Source organism: Schistocerca piceifrons, chromosome 3 (genome assembly GCF_021461385.2).
Source record: "Schistocerca piceifrons isolate TAMUIC-IGC-003096 chromosome 3, iqSchPice1.1, whole genome shotgun sequence".
Taxonomy (NCBI): Eukaryota; Metazoa; Arthropoda; class Insecta; order Orthoptera; family Acrididae; genus Schistocerca; species Schistocerca piceifrons.
In genome coordinates, this window is record NC_060140.1 from 858,805,651 (window position 1) to 858,823,523 (window position 17,873).

The following is a 17,873-nucleotide window of genomic DNA, read 5'->3' on the forward strand; positions in this document are numbered from 1 at the left end:
ATCCTTATTTAGGCTTCCCGTGATTTTCCTAAATCGCTTCAGGCAAATGCCGGGATGGTTCCTTTGAAAGGGCAGGGCCGATTTCCTTCCCCGCCCTTCTCTCATCCGATGAGACCGATGACCTCGCTGCTTGGTCTCTTCCCCCCGAACAACCCAACCCTCCACTTCCGTCACTCCTGTTCGACTAGTACATCTTCATTTTGTCACGAGGCTGAAGTGCAGCTCACGAGTGCGCCGTGCCACCGTGGGTAAAACCCAGGTTTGCAGCGAGAGGAACAACTATTAGCAGAGTCGGTACTGAGAGCACGGCTGAGTAAATCTAGAGCTGCCCTTTTGTTCAGCTATCTAACGCTAATTTCTTGGTGGCAGTTCCACACCGTAGGTGTAACTACTGGAACACCAGGCACTCCTCCTCCTCCTTCTCCCCATTATGTTGAGGTACATACACGCCTTTGGAACAGAGGTAGAGTCGCTCGACGTGATGTTAGACGATTCTGATCTTGGTGGTGGAAAAGTTTACGTAAACACAACTCCACCGGGAAGAGGTGGGCCCACAGGCTTCCCGATCGTAAGCTTTACCGCAAATATTCCGAATTAAAACGTTACCCTCACTACCTCTCTGAAGTGAACACCTCGGTGCTGTAGCGGAGGAGTGGCCCGTGTGTTGTAACTGCAGTTCACACCCTCGATCCTTCCCAACCAACCAGTAGTCGAGCTACCCAAACATCGAACCATACGTCCAGCAAATAAAGCGCCTGCGTACGAGCAAACCCACCGACCAACCGTTACCACTTCCGCCCCTACATCTGACTGTCCCTTTCTACCTTTCTCCCTGACCTTCCCTCTTGCCTTTAGCGTACTCCCCTCCGTCACCCTGCCTTCGTCCGTCCTTCCCCCTCGGCGTCCCTCTCCACCTCGCCATCGCTCTCTTCCCCTCACCGTTTACTGTTCCCCTGTCTCTGACCGTCTTAAACAACGCGGACGCGATACTGCTCTCTCGCTTACCTTCCACGCGCTTATCGGAAGAGACGGATGCGCCTGGACGTGGACGTGGGCGTCGCGGCGTCGGCGTCGGCAGCGCCCCCGGCGGGCACGGCGCCAGGCGTCGGCAGAGAGCCAGGCGCTGCGGAGCGGCTGCTCAGTCGCCTGCGCGCCGCCGCCCCGCCCCGACACGCAGACACTCCCGACCGCACGAACCCGCCCCGCCCCGCCTCACCTCGGCTGGACTGCTCTTCCCTCGCGCGAAGACACACGACAGCGGGGTGACCGGACGCCAGCGATCCGAGAGCCGCGCCAGCCGCAGCCGGCAACTTGCATTCAGAAGGGGACCAATCCTGCGATGGGCGGCGCCGCGCCGGTTCCGGCCGCCACCGCCGCCTCCCCGCGCGCGGGCGGTGCGCAGCTGCGTGTGCGAGTGCGTGCGTGCGTGCGCGAGTGCGAACCGGCGGGCGAGTGGTGAGCGCCGGGCGAGTGCGCGGCCGCCATGTGATGCGCCGCGGCCACGGCCGGCCCCGCCGCCCCGAAGATGCCCGTCAGCACCGCCGCCGCCGCAGCAGCGCAGCACCCGCCGCCGCCGCCTCACGCCGCCCCGGGCGCGCAGCCCGCCCTCAAGCGCTGCAGGCACTGCGAAGGTAAGCGCCGGGGCGGCCGCGCGGGCAGCCGGTGTGTGTCCGTGTGCACTGTTGTGTCGTGTTGCGTTGTCGTCGATCCGAGGAGGGGAGGGCGTGAAACGCAGTGCCGGGCTTTGCAGTCCATGCGACGGACGGATCACCGTAGCGTCACGTTCCCCCAAACACGACGGGGACGTTTGAAGTTTTAACGCCGGACATAAACGTCGAGTCCAGTTACGACGAACTTCACACCAATGGCTCTCCTCCCTTCCCGGCTAAATACTGCCGACGAAACGTTCTTCCACAACCAGCGTTCGGTCCGTTTACGGCAGACTTCGGCGCCATTGTGCTGTCTTCTGCTCATAGAGACTATATTCCAGTAGTGTCCATGGACACCTCATAAACTTCTAATCGCGTTACTTCATCGCAACACGTGTACGCGACTTGACAAACCTCTCCGCCACAAAAATTCGCACCTGGAGATACAACGTACACAGTAACGTACGAAATGCTACACAGTTGCTTTGTACGCAGTTTTGGTGGAACTGCTCAAGTTGTGCGCAATCTAGGAGCGTTCCTGTTTTACAGATTCCATTCCCTACGTCCCCCGTGTGATGCTACACCGACTTGAGAATTGGTTGGTTCAAATGGCTCTGAGCACAATGCGACTTAACTTCTGACGTCATCAGTCGCCTAGAACTTAGACCTAACTAAATCTAACTAACCTAAGGACATCACACACATCCATGCCAGAGGCAGGATTCGAACCTGCGACCGTAGCGGTCGCTCGGCTCCAGACTGTAGCGCCTAGAACCGCATGGTCACTCCTGCCGGCCTTGAGAATTAATTTATTTGCTATTAACGAGCTACGAGCGGTGAAGGAGTGAAATAGGGTGCGCTCACTGTGTGTGTGTTTCCGGGCACGTGACGTTTGCAGACTCCGCGCCTGAGGCGAGAGCACGTGGCGCTCCCGGCTGGGCAGCCACGTACCAGGCTTGTGCTCTCCTGCAAGGCACGGGCTGTAAACTTTCTGCCGTACACGTTTCTGCGCGCTTTCGGATACGGCGATGGTTTAGTCGCGCGCTTGCACTATAGGTGGACGGCAGATTAATGACTCACAACTATTTCACACACTCACGTGATACAAATAAGTTGTGGTGATAAGGTCTTATGGGACCAAACTGCTTAGGTCATCGGTTCCTAAGCTTACACACTACTTAAGCTAAACTATCTTACGCTAAGGACAACACACACACACACACACACCCATGCCAGAGGGAGGACTCGAACCTCCGGCGAGAGGGGGCGCGCGGGTCGTGACAAGACGCCCTAGACCTCGCGGCTACCCCGCGCGGCTGATACAAATATTTTCGAGACGAATTACCACAGTGGATGAGTTGCACGTAAAGCAAGTGCCAGGCTACGATTAGTAGCTGGGGTACGAGCAAACGGCAGTCTTTCTGCAAAACGTATTGCGTACAACATGTCTGGACGGCCGCTACTCGAATACTGCTCAACTGTATGGGACTCACATCGGGCCGTATTAACGGAGCGTGTCGTGCGTATGCATGGAAAAGCAGTGGGAATGATCACAAGCGTGTTTCAGTGGCGAGAGAGTGTAACAGGAACGTTGAGAAGGAGACTCGAGAAGGATGCGTTACCGCTCGCAAGAACCTGTTCAGAAAAAGTGAAGAGCCTTCATTCAGTACAGAAACTGAGAATTCCCGTCAGCTCCTAAGTTTCCGTGCCGTAGAGACGGTGCATATAACGCCAAACAGATGACAGCACGCACGGAGGCCCTCAGAAGGTGAATGCTTCGACGCTGCGACTGCCGCACGTTTGTCGGTGACGCGCAGCGGAGTGCAGGCGTGGACAGGGGCCCCTGAGTCATTTTCCTCGACGTCGCTCTCTTATTTATCATTCCATTACTCTCGCCATTACAACTTTATGCACTCGCGTCGAGGGCACAGCAGGAAATTCTTTGTTATTGTGAACCCTGTCTAGATTTAGCATTCAGCCGGGCCTCCAACAAGGTAATGGAGTGAACGTAAAAGCTTCTGCGAACTTGCTAGTCTAGACCGTTACTGTTCGAATATCAGTTACTAAATTAATTACAATTAAATGCTCACATTTTTCTATTTTATTCCTAGCCTGTTCACATTCGACCAACACACGGCGATAAGTAAAGCTCATCTATGCAGCCGAGACAGACACTACGGGATAAGCGCTGGACTATCTATTGACAAGCAGTTGATCTGCAAATGCTAAAATTCGGACACAGTAATTTAGTTGCAAATAAACCCACATTATCGTGAAATAGGAGAGATAGTGCCGCAAACATGATACGTGAATTGGAGTGGCAATTATTAAAACAAATGCGTTTTTCGTTGCGACGGGTTCTTCTGATGAAATTTCAATTACCAGTTGCGAAAACATTCTGTTGGCACCCACTTACATAGGGAGAAATGATCACCACAATAAAATAAATCAGGGCTCGCACAGAAAAATTCAAGTGCCCGTTTTTCCCGCGCGCCGTTCGAGAGTGGAGCGGTAGAGAGACAGCTTGAAGGTGATTCATTGAACCTTCTGCCAGGCACTTAATTGTGAATAGCAGACTACATGTAGGTGTATAAGCAGAAGTAGAACAATACATTTGTGTTTGGAATAATAATATTGCAGTTGGTGACTTCTGAGTGATCCAAGTTCAAAAATGGTTCAAATGGCTCTGAGCACTATGGGACTTAACATCTGAGGCCATCAGTCCCCTAGAACTTAGAACTACTTCAACTTAACGAACCTAAGGACATCACATACATCCATGCTCGAGGTAGGATTCGAACCTGCGACCGTAGCGGTCGCGCGGTTCCAGACTGAAGCGCCTAGAACCGCTTGGCCACACCGGCCGGCAGTGATCAAAGTGTTTAAGCTTTCGCTAGTCTCCCATTCTTCACGCACTTTGAGTAGAAAGGCTAAGGAGTGAGAATCAGAAGGCAAATAAGACCGAACATGAATAGTAGTAATAGCAGGAGGAGAAGCACAATTAGAGTTGAAGGATCCGTCGAAGACAGTGTCATTAAACAGGGCTCATGATCTGGGTTTCTGAATAGACGGCGAATGAAATAGGCCGTGGCGTTTCCGCCTGAAGTGGTCCACGTTAACCACGGATAAAACTGAAACTGACTGAACTCTGAACGGCGCATTACCTCTGATAGTATGTCGATCAGTCAGCCACCTCCAGCCAGCCGTGTCTGATGTCCAGGGAAAACGGTTTGCAGCTCAGTGAAGACATGTGGACTCGTTTCAGGGATACCTTAGACGTGTAGCATGTTGCTCCATCTTTCTGGAAGAAGCGGTAATGTCTTTCATATTCAATGAGTTGAATACAAAATTTCCTATATGCAACAATGTTCAGGGTAGTGTCGAAAATTATCGGTCCAACGATGCGGGCTCCTGTTACATCGCACCAAACAGCGATTTTTTCATCGTGGAATGGTTCCTAGTACACAGTGTTAGGCTTCTCCGTTGCCCAGTACCTCGTGTCAATTCACATGACCGGAAAGATGAAACCACGCTTCATCGCTCATGACGCAATGCAAAGAGTCTAACAAACCATCGTTGATGTTATTCAGAATCCACGTGCAGTAATCTTTAAACGTTTGTGACTGTCATCGTCCCGTAATTGCTGCTTCACAGTCACACGATGTGGCTTCAGATTAAGACTTCCCAATATCTGCTGGCAACTCCTCCTATTGGCATGCGAGCGTTGGGCCAATTTACGTGCAGACTTCTTTGGGCTCTGAAAAATTCTGCGGCGAATGTCTCCATAACTTCTGATGTGCGAACTGAAGGAGTTTTTTCTCTTTTGACTTTTGCACAGATCCGTAGGTGAGCCAATTTTCATACAGACTCTGTATTGCTCTCTTTGCTGGTAGTCCTTAATCCGGATACTTGACCGCGAAAATTCCGCGAGTTTCCTTAATCGAACATGTTTTCACATATGCCTCCAAAGTTTCAATTCTTTCTTCGCCGAGAAAGTCATTTTGCTGACCGCAAAGAGAAACTTTTAACTTGACCGATGAAATGAACTGAAATTCGGACAGGAGAATGCTACCAATCGATTACTGTATTGGTTCAAATGGCTCTGAGCACTATGGGACTTAACATCTAAGGTCATCAGTCCCCTAGAACTTAGAACTAGTTACACCTAACTAACCTAAGGACATCACACACATCCATGCTCGAGGCAGGATTCGAAACTGCAACCGTTGCGTTCACGCGGTTCCAGACTGAAGCGCCTAGAACCGCTTGGCCACACCGGCCGGCGATTATTGTATTGTCCATTGTTGTACCTGTGAACTCTATTTCAGAAGTCGAAATATTGTATTCACAATCAAAGGGGAGGCGGGCTACATTTAACTGCGCCATTAAGGTAATGGTGATTAGGAGCTGTTTTACGCTCTGTGTGTACGAGTATAACTACAGAAAAATAATTTATCAGCAAACTATTTATGATATAGAGGTAATGTTTTGAAACGCAAAAGATAACCACGGTACGTGTTTTTTGGAGCGTGATATGTGCTATCGCAAGTGTGCGGACCGAGTTTTAAATCTTTAGACGGGAGCGGAATCCCGCATCACGGGGCAGGGCACAGTGGCGTGTTCGCTCACTCCTCAGCACGGTTGTTCCCTCACGTCTCGAACGCTGACAGAAGCTAAACATCAGCACCGCAAGAGAAACAGTTTAACGTCCTTGATATCTGGGTATTAGACGCGCACATTCTGGAGCTGAGAGTGCTTGACGCAAGTGGCTGTAGCGAAGCCGGAAATGTGTGTGTGAGAGAGAGAGAGAGAGAGAGAGAGAGAGAGAGAGAGAGAGAGAGGGAGGGAGGGAGAGAGGTGCGGGGGTGGGGAGGGGCGGCAGTATTTTGGACCGCCTGCCGGGGGCGGCAGGGGCGTAATTGAAGGCCATGTGGCGCGGCTGGCTAGCCAGGCCAGAGCCAGAGCGGTGCGGCGTGCCCTGCGCGGCGCACGGCGCTGCTAGGAAGGAATTTAGCGCCGGCGTTGCCACGTCTGCGGCCGCTGGAAGCCGGCCAAGAATAAGACGGCGGCGGCGGCGCTGGTGCGGGAGTCGGGACGCCTCTGCCGCTGCACCTGTCTGCCGCAGGACCCTGGCTGCGGACAATTCCTGCTTCCAATCCAGCTCGTGCTTCGCTCGTTAAGGTTGCGCCGTAGTTTGCGTCACCGACCGATGGCATAGGGACACAGAAATCGTAACGTGTAGTGTTACCACTGGATGAAATGGCAGACTCTTACTGTACCACTGCGTCGACGGGAGGACGATAATGCATTTACGTCAGAGCACGAACACCGCTTAAATCGAGAGGTGACCTCAGTAACGCAAGTAAAGACAAACACTTGGGTCTATCAGCAGAGATTGACATCAACAATAAATTAATTCTTTTATGTATGTATCGATTACCTGATGCTAGTGTGGATACTAGACAAAGGTTGTAGATAAAAATCTCGTGTACAAAAATCCATATTACTTTGTGTCGAGACATTTTTGTTGTTGTGGTCTTCAGTCCTGAGACTGGTTTGATGCAGCTCTCCATGCTACCCTATCCTGTGCAAGCTTCTTCATCTCCCAGTACTTACTGCAACCTACATCCTTCTGAATCTGCTTAGTGTATTCATCTCTTGGTCTCCCTCTACGATTTTTACCCACCACGCTGCCCTCCAATGCTAAATTTGTGATCCCTTGATGCCTCAGATCATGACCTACCAACCAGTCCCTTCTTCTTGTCAAGTTGTGCCACAAACTCCTCTTCTCCCCAATTCTATTCAATACCTCCTCATTAGTTATGTGATCTACCCATCTAATCTTCAGCATTCTTCTGTAGCACCACATTTCGAAAGCTTCTATACTCTTCTTGTCTAAACTATTTATCGTCCACGTTTCACTTCCATACATGGCTACACTCCACACAAATACTTTCAGAAACGACTTCCTGACACTTAAATCTATACTCGATGTTAACAAATTTCTCTTCTTCAGAAACGATTTCCTCGCCATTGCCAGTCTACATTTTATATCCTCTCTACTTCGACCATCATCAGTTATTTTTCTCCCCAAATAGCAAAACTCCTTTACTACTTTAAGTGTCTCATTTCCTAATCACCCGATTTAATTCGACTACATTCCATTATCCTCGTTTTCCTTTTGTTGATGTTCATCTTATACCCTCCTTTCAAGACAATGTCCATTCCGTTCAACTGCTCTTCCAAGTCCTTTGCTGCCTCTGACAGAATTACAATGTCATCGGCGAACCTCAAAGTTTTTACTTCTTCTCCATGAATTTTAATACCTACTCCAAACTTTTCTTTTGTTTCCTTTACTGCTTCCTCAATATACAGAGTGAATAACATCGGGGATAGGCTACAACCCTGTCTCACTCCCTTCCCAACCACTGCTTCCCTTTCATGCCCCTCGACTCTTATAACTGCCATCTGGTTTCTGTATAAATTGTAAATAGCCTTTCGCTCCCTTCATTTTACCGCTGCCACCTTCAGAATTTGAAAGAGAGTATTCCAGTCAACATTGTCAAAAGCTTTCTCTAAGTCTACAAATGCTAGAAACGTAGGTTTGCCTTTCCTTAATCTTTCTTCTAATACAAGTCGTAGTGTTGGTATTGCCTCACGTGTTCCAATATTTGCTCTTCATACTCTTGCGGCATTTTCTGTCATTTTTTGGTTTTGGTTCGCATGTGAAGTCCATGACCTTCATAAACCTGTAGCACCAACCAACTCGACACTTGACAGTCTGTCAAGTTCCACTGTCGAGACGTATACGTAATTAAAAACTTCAGTGTAAAATGTGTGACACCCTCATACACATCGTTCACTGTTTTCGCACGCCCGGGTTGTCCAGCAGTGCACCGAGGGTAACTTCAGTAATAGTGTTGGTAAACGACTATATGGCTGCCACAAATATGGACACACATGTAAAATCATGTGTGTAAAGAAAATTGCTACTGTATTTTACGGACTATGAGGCGCACTTTTTTCTTCGAAAAATTTCCTCCAAAATTCTGGTGCGTCGTATACTCGAAACTAATTTAAAAGTGCCCAATGTTTGATGGAAAAGTCTCCACAGTCTTAAAACTGACCGTATATTCGATGCGGAAAACCTATCTCTGTCTGGCAACGCTGGATTCAACTGGCAGCGGCAGTGCAGCAATGTGACGAGTATGAGATGCGGGGTTTCACAAGCTTGCTAACGCTGTCTCCCTTCCGCCCCGCCGTCATAAACCCAGTAAATAGTCTACCCTATGATATGTCATTGCAGTCTACGGTGTCAGTGAACGTGAATTGAAAGTGATGTATGTTATCGGTAACAGAACAGTATTTTTGTTAGTAGCTAGTTCCACAATGGAAAAAAAAATGAAAGATATTCGTATGATGCGCGCTATAAATTGAAAGTAATACGGTATGCGGAAGAAGTTGGCAACAGAGCAGCTGAGCAGCATTTCGGCCCTCCTCCAACAGAAAACCATTCGCGATCGGCGCGCTAGAAAAGAAGAAATGAAAAAATGAGGAAAACTAAATGTGCAAATAGAGGACTGAATGCAAAATGGGCAAAACTGGAAGATGATATGTTGAAATGGATTCAAGGGCTCCGCAAAAATGGCATCAGAATTAATACAAAAATGATTCAAATACATGCTCGTAAGCTAGCGCTACAGTGGAACTTGACAGAAGTTAAGTGTCGAGGTGGATGGTGCTACAGGTTTATGAAGGTCATGGACTTAACATGCGAACCAAAACCAAAAAATGGCAGAAAATGCCATAAGAGTATGAAGAGCAAATATTATCTTTCCATCGCTTTATTATTTAACTTCGTAAGAAAACCAGTGTGGAACTAAGCCAAACAGCGAATATGGACCAAACTCCTCGTGATGTTTGATGTGCCGAATTCAAATGGTTCAAATGGCTCTGAGCACTATGGGACTTAACTTCTGAGGTCATCAGTCCCCTAGAAATTAGAACTACTTAAACCTAACCTAAGGATATCACACACATCCATGCCCGAGGCAGGATTCGAACCTGCGACCGTAGCGTTCCCGCGGTTCCAGACTGTAGCGCCTAGAACCGCTCGGCCACCCCAGCCGGCGATGTGGTGAGTAACAGAACGGTTGCCACGAAAGGTGCTACAACTGTAACTATGAAAACAAGCAGACATGAAGAAATGCACTGCACTGATGTCCTTTCATGTTGCGCTGACGGTACTAAACTTAATCCAGTGATACTTTTCAAGCGCAAGACAATGTCCCTGAAATACCGCCAGGCGTTTTTGTTCACGTACATGACAAGAGTTGGGTGGGTGAGGCTGGTATGAAATTATGGATCAACAGAGTGTGGAAGAGAATGGAAGGTGCTTCATTGAAGAAGAGTTCTCTTCTTATGCTAGATCAGTCTTGTTGTTATTCCAGGAGGACTTTACAATAGCAACATCTTGATGTCTCGATAAATGAATCATTTAAAATTTATGTAAGACAGGAATGGAAGAAGTGGGTGATGGATGAAACCCAACGTGAATTCACGCCGAAGGGAGCTTTAAAACGACCTACAATGAAAGAAGCGTGTCAGTGGATAAAACTGTCGTCGTCTAGAGTGAGAAAAGACATTGTTGTTAAATCTTTCAACAACAGTGACATAAGTAACGCTTTCCTTTTCAAGCCTTTTATGACAATATTAATCATTACAATATACTGAGCACTATTTCGGTTTATTTGCTGTGCAGGTAACTTAAAAATTGAAATTGTGTAGAAACAGGTTCCGCATATGGTCTACTCGATAGCAGTGAAGATCATCTTATACATGAAGAGGAACATGGAGAATGTTCAGATGACGATTTTTAGGGATTTTAAAGATCAGTTCCGTTCTATAAACGAAGAATTTTTTAGTTTGGTTTTGCAGTCCAATAATAAAAATGGTAAAAATGTTATTTTTTAAAAACTACTTAAGAATTAGGGTACGTCTTATAGTGCCGTAGCGTCCATAGTACGGTAAAGTGCTCGTGTATGAAAGACGTTTTTCAGGAGAACTTGCAAACCAAAGTTGTGATGTTTGCAGAAATCAATATAAATTCGAAATCTGTAATTTCTAAACATTATTTAAAATGAATTTCGAAAATACAGTTCAGAAGGTAGGCATATCAGTAGCAATGTCTCAAAAAAAGCTAACGGGTAGCAGAAGGTTTTAGAAAGTCCTCCCCGTGAAGTATGTACCTCAAATTCATAATAAGCAAGAGTTTTTAATTTTTACCGCAAGTGGGAAAGTATTTACAGGAAGGTACTGATTACTAAAAAAGTCATCTAGGGATAAAAAAACATACAATGTACAGAATGAAAGCAAAGCAGTCTGAGATGCGATGGAAAAGGAGAGAGAGACACAAACAAAAGAATAATAACGTACACGTACAGGGTAGAAATAAATTTTAATAAATGATCCTCACCGTGTAGCAATCTTGGTAAACGAAGTTTTTTTTTCGGGCGTTGCAGAGCAATTACAACAAAAATTACCAAAAAGAGGTATAACGCCAGGAAATAATTATGCACTAAGTTGAATGATGTAACTCCCAACCATGCGTTGTATCATTAAAACTATACAAAGATTAAAAGTAAGCTGAAACAGGCAACCTTAACACACGTAAGAAATGAGTCATTCGCATCCCGGAAGCTGATTTGGGTGGTGATTGTCTAAACACTGCCCGGACGTTGCAGATGTCGAAGGTCTTCCACTTCTTTTCTCCTTTTCAGTTCTACCAGTGTCTAAAAAATTACAATTCTCTTCCTGTAAGTTGCTCCGAACCTTCGATGCACTGTGATTGGAGATTTCGAAACAGCCGGCCACCCTGTAAGCTCTGCCGAGCGGCTGGGCGACTTCCTCACGACGGCCGGCCTGGCTGAAGCGATGCGGACTGCTGTGGAGTGTGAGTGTGGCGTCGTGTTGCAAGTGCTGGGAGGCGACGCCTGAGAGAGCGCTGTGCGGGCAGCCGGGCCGCAGGGGCAGCGGCTGCGCCGGCGACACGGGGGTCGCAGGATGTCAAACATAGCGCCACAAGCTCGCTCTACTTCCAGTACTTAGCTACAAATGCGCATGTTTGATAAAACAAGATACGGTCCGTAGTAGGTCGTAATGTAGACGACCTTAATTTACACTGCTGGCCATTGAAATTGCTTAACCGAGAAGAAATGCAGATGATAAACGGGTATTCATTGGACAAAAATATGTTATACTAGAACTGACATGTGATTACATTTTCACGCAATTTGGGTGGACAGATCCTGAGAAATCAGTACCCAGAACAACCACCTCTGGCCGTAATAACGGCCTTGATACGCCTGGGCATTGAGTCAAACAGAGCTTGGATGGCGTGTACGGGTACAGCTGCTCATGCAGCTTCAACACGATACCACAATTCATCAAGAGTAGTGACTGGCGTATTGTGACGAGCCAGTTGCTCGGCCACCATTGATCAGACGTTTTCAATTGGTGAGGGATCTGGAGAATGTGCTGGCCAGGGCAGCAGTCAAATATTTTCTGTATCCAGAAAGGCCCGAACAGGACCTGCAACGTGCGGTCCAGCATTATCCTGCTGAAATGTAGGGTTTCGCAGGGATCTAATGAAGGGTAGAGCCACTGGTCGTAACACATCTGAAATGTAACGTCCACTGTTCAATGTGCCGTCAGTGCGAGCAAGAGGTGACCGAGACGTGTAACCAATGGCACCCCATACCATCACGCCGGGTGATATGCCAGTATGGCGATGACGAATACCCGCTTCCAATGTGCGTTCACCGCGATGTCGCCAAACACGGATGCGACCATCATGATGCTGTAAACAGAACCAGGATTCATCCGAAAAAATGACGTTTTGCCATTCGTGCACCCAGGTTCGTCGTTGAGTACACCATCGCAGGCGCTCCTGTCTGTGATGCAGCGTCAAGGGTAACCGCAGCCATGGTCTCCGAGCTGATAGTCCATGCTGCTGCAAACGTCGTCGAACTGTTAGTGTAGATGGTTGTTGAAGTGTTGGCAGAAGAGCCAACACTGTGTTGCTAGAGGAGGCCGAAATGCACGCGTTTAATTTCACGCTGACTGGCGCGAGGTCTGGAACAGTTAAGGGAATTAATAGTAGCAAATAAAGTACGTAGTTGATATAATACTTAACTTTAATCCACAATTGGTGTACATCGCTCTTGACGGTACATGTTATAATCTCAATATCAAATGCTATGGCGCCTTGCTAGGTCGTAGCAAATGACGTAGCTGAAGGCTATGCTAACTATCGTCTCGGCAACTGAGAGCGTAATTGTCAGTGAACCTTTCCTAGCAAAGTCGGCTGTACAACTGGGGCGAGTGCTAGTAAGTCTCTCTAGACCTGCCGTGTGGCGGCGCTCGGTCTGCAATCACTGACAGTGGCGACACGCGGGTCCGACGTATACTAATGGACCGCGGCCGATTTAAAGGCTACCACCTAGCAAGTGTGGTGTCTGGCGGTGACACCACAGTTGTTGTCTTGCAAACGTCCCCATCTGTTTACTCAGGGATCGAGACGTGGCTGCCCGATCCATTGCAGCCATGAGGATAAGATGCCTGTCATCTCGACTGCTAGTGATACCAGGCCGTTGGGATCCAGCTAGCGTTCCGTATTACCCTCCTGAACCCACCGATTCCATATTCTGCTAACAGTCATTGGATCTCGACCAACGCGAGAAGCAATGTCGCGATACGATAAACCGCAATCGCGATAGGCTACAATCCGACCTTTATCAAAGACGGAAAAGTGATGGTACGCATTTCTCTCCCTTACACGAGGCATCAGAACAACGTTTCACCAGGCAATGCCGGTCAACTGCTGTTTATGTATGAGAAATCGGTTGAGCCGCGTGCGATTAGCCGAGCGGTGTAAGGCGCTGCAGTCATGGACTGTGCGGCTGATCCCGACGGAGGTTCGAGTCCTCCCTCGGGCATGGGGGTGTGTGTTTGTCCTTAGGATAATTGAGGTTAAGTAGTGTGTTAGCTTAGGGACTGATGTCCTCAGCAGTTAAGTCCCATAACATTTGACACACATTTGAACATTTTTGAGAAATCGGTTGGAAACTTTCCTCATGTCAGCACGTTGTAGGTGTCGCCACCGGCGCCAACCTTGTGTGAATGAAAAGCTAATCATTTTCATATCATAGCATCTCCTTTCTGTCGGTTAAATTTCGCTTCTGTAGCACGTCATCTTCGTCGTGTAGCAATTTTAATGGCCAGTAGTGTAAATCGTGTGATAGGCTAATTTCGACGACTTGTCATTTTCAAGCACGTGTCTAATATTTCCTATTGACATGTGTTTGAAAATGACAAGTCGCCGAGAATACAACTTTTTACTGACCGCCATTTCTTTTATTAAGCATTTAGAGGCTGTGGATCCCCACAAAGTAAACTGAAGACAGACGTGCTACGGTCGGTGACATTTGTGTCGTACTTACGATAAAAGCTCCAACATTTCATAAACTGACGGATGAACGAGGCCAGAAAAGCTGCCGGCCACTGTCGTATTAAGTCAGTTGTCGTGATTTTATGGAACTGATACATTACCCGAATTAAAGAAGACTCGGGTACTGAGTGTGTTGCTCGGTATCTGTGAGAGCGCAAGTGAAACTGTGTACGCGGCACGCTGACGTACTACGCGACGAAGAGCGACAGGCAGCGAGGCAGCAGGATCCGTCCCAGCGGAAGTGTCCGTCACTCCGACGTACGCACTCACGCGCTGTGTCAGAGTCGCGGAAGGCTCCCGCCGTTAGTGGAAGGGAGCGGCGAAGTGTGGTGGGCGCCCGGGGTGGGGCTGTCTGCTAACGAGGAACGGCGGCGCTCTTGTCCACACGGGGATACATGTATACCTGGGGCTGTTCCAGACCGCGCCGTTCGTAAACGTATTTCAAACATAAAGTCACGACTTGGATAACATAAATTCTTTTTGTAATTCCGTCACACTTGAGTTTCACTATCCTGGCTACTAGTTCCCAACTAACGAGTTCAGTTTCAAGCCAGACCTATTAAAGCTAAAATACAAAAACTTATAAGAACAGAGCAAGTAAAAACTATAGTACTGTAATTGTTCTCTGAATTGTAACATACATGCAGTTCTAATGCTTCGTTAGCCGACATTCAATTCGCACACAGGTAATATACGCGTAATACATAGTCTCATGGAATGTCAAACCAATCTCGCAATGTATATCTATTGGTAAAGTGCAGCTGAACTAGACTAAGGACTAGCGCTGAAGACTGTATAGCGAACGATGATAGTGTCTCTCTTAGTATCCGCGCACGCCCGCGCGCCAGTAGCCAGTGGCGCGTCGCATCTCAGATGCAAACTATCTATACAGCGCGTCGTACGTATAAAAAGCAGCTATGCAAAATTCGTGTTAACCAGCCCTCCTTAACACAATTCCGATTACATAATTTACAGTGACATTTACTAATTACTAACAGTACGTTCGTTAAAATGACAAACATATAATTCAGTGTTTACATCCTCAGAAGAGGAATAACACAAATAAAAATAAAACAAGTTTGAGGTATGTGTCAATAACACTGGCCTACAGCAGCCATTGTCGGTGGTACAGCGGCTTCCTTTTCATAGGGCGACCATGTCCAAGTCCCGGGACGTTCATTTAACAAAAAACAAAGATGAGTCAGGCATATAACATGTCCTGTGTCATAAACAGTACGCTGCAAGTGAGGATGAACTGCGTCATCAAATAATAAAGTACACATCCGAGTTGTACTCAAGTTACCTTAATCTGCTGCCATGCGACCATACACCGCGTAGATTAACCAGTAACACAGTTCACAAAAAGCAGAATAAAAAAGTCATAAAATGACAGTACGTAGCCTGGCAGAGTATTTTCTATAATCCAACGTCATGCGACCAGTTCAAGTCCTGTGCGTCGAGAGAGCAGACATGTAACTGTTTATTCAAAAGAGTCATTCATGTGCTTGGATAACTTTAACACATGCACACACTGCATGCATCGTATAACTAAGAAATAATGCTTCCAGTACATCACGCGACTGCATCTGCCCTAGAACAAGGAACAAAACTGCAGAGAATAGTACACTTCAAAACTGGGCAGCCACCACGCGCGCCGCTGTATGGCACGTCACAGTGAAACGTTACAGAGCCGTCAGCTGGTCTGACAGCGTACACTGGTGCCACCCTCATATTCAAGTATCCGGTTGTGAGCTTAATGTGACCAATGCATGTAACAATTTCACTTTCTATTCTGAAAATTACAGCCACAGGTACACATCGAGTGCTATGGCACATTGGCATGTGGTATCGTAACCAGGTGTACATTACAGTCGTAGGTTGTATACGTTACACTGACAGATAATGCGCCCATTACAACTACATGGTGTCGGTGGTGTCATGAACGTGTACCGACACCCATAACACCATTAGGAGACAGAATGCTAACACGAACGAACAATATCATCAAATCCGCATTCGTTGAATACTGGGTGACAGATTCTTGTGCTCATAACATTAACGTGTGAATTATTCAGTTGATAAACCTTGTTTCACTGCCGGCCATGCAAGTTGTTGACAGCTGATGGTTCGCTGTTGTCGCCGAAACTAGTTTGCGGAAAATAAACATTGTGACTGCATAGAGGCGGACCAACAGATCCCGTATTGTTTTCCTGCACACGGGGATCAGTCAGCAGAAGATCTTAACTGTATAGCGATCTGCACCACGGTTTCCAAAACTATGTTTCGCTGGAATTGAAGCAAGTCCTCCGTAAAAAACTAATAATAACATGATGGTTTTTCCGACATTTGACGATTTTAATTTCTTAAAATTTTGTTGTGATTTCTATATTATTTATTACTTATGGTTTAAAATTGAAATTCAATATAACACGTTTTTCTCTTTTTTACAACTTTATTAACCTTCGAAAGAAACAAGGTTTTCCATTATAATACCTGGATTCTCAGTGTTCCGTGAGAGAGAAAGTTTGGAACTTGTGATCTACATTCAAGTCAACAATGATCAAGACACGCAGGGGTGACATTTTCTTCACATTTATTCGTATATTAACCCCTTTCTAGAAACTATGACGGGTCGTAATAATTACCTAAACAACAGCTACTTTTTTACATTATAATCTAGTTGTTTATTATATGTCTTTAGTATTAGGTATATTATTACATTAGCAGTAGATTTCTGCGTCTTAGCACGTCATTACCTAATGTGCTGAGGTGCGTGCTCTACTATTCGCGAAACCACTTTCGTGCATTGTCGGTTTCCTAACATTTCCACATTACTGACTACAGCACAACGTACAACAATCACTTCTGGGTAGCACTTTTATATGTATAATAATTGTTTACTGGTTTCAGAGATTGTGAGGGAGCGTTCAAGTTGTTGCCTCTTGGCGGACTATCCCTAAACTACGAGGGCTATTCAGAAAGTAGGGAACGTTTCCGTCTGACGCCGCTATATGCGCGCCCACCGCATATATTTTGATATGTACGTGCTCGGCAGCTCAGTCGGAATCCATTCGTGACACCGGGTACGTCTCTGCGCGTCTGGTTTTTTCGATATTCGAATTTGAAATGTGCGCTGCAGTCGTAAATCCCACCAGTTGTGAGGGGCGGTCTGTGATACGGTTTTTGTTGGCAAAAAACCTAAAGCCTATAGAAATTTATCGTGAACTGTACGAAGTGTACGGAAACAACGTAATGAGTGAAAGTTTCTCAGGAAATGGTGCATTCGGTTTAAAAATGGCGGAACCAACGTTCATGATGAAGAGAAGAGTGGACGCCCGAGCATTGTGACTGACGATCTTGTCGCTAAAGTTGAGATTCGTGAAAACGGTCGCTTCACAATAACGGAGCTTTCGCTTTCTTTTCCACAAGTTTCACGGACTTTGTTGTTTGAAATTGTCACTCAAAAACTAGGCTACCACAAATTTTGCGCACGATGGCTGCCCAAAATGCTTACGGAGCACCATAAAGAACAGCGAATGGGGGCAACGTTGACATTTCTGGAGGCCTACCACAAACGTGGTGATTCATTACTGGATCGAATCGATACTGGTGACGAGACTTGGGTGAAACACGTCAATTGCGAGACAAAATTACAAATGGTTCAAATGGCTCTGAGCACTATGGGACTCTACATCTTAGGTCATAAGTCCCCCTAG

The 17,873-nt window shown here is 47.0% G+C and overlaps 1 protein-coding gene across 1 annotated transcript in view; it reads left to right on the plus strand.

Annotated features, from left to right (window-relative positions):
• Nucleotides 1-1,339: 1,339 nt before the first annotated feature.
• The window catches only part of LOC124789127, a gene marked incomplete at its 3' end in the record, with an annotated part of 203,737 nt that continues 187,203 nt past the window's right edge, over nt 1,340-17,873 (plus strand). Inside the window, exons 1-2 of the mRNA XM_047256416.1 lie at nt 1,340-1,455; nt 1,570-1,631. Of these exons, the coding sequence (XP_047112372.1) occupies nt 1,340-1,455; nt 1,570-1,631 (178 nt within the window). The remainder of the gene's footprint in view (nt 1,456-1,569; nt 1,632-17,873) is intronic.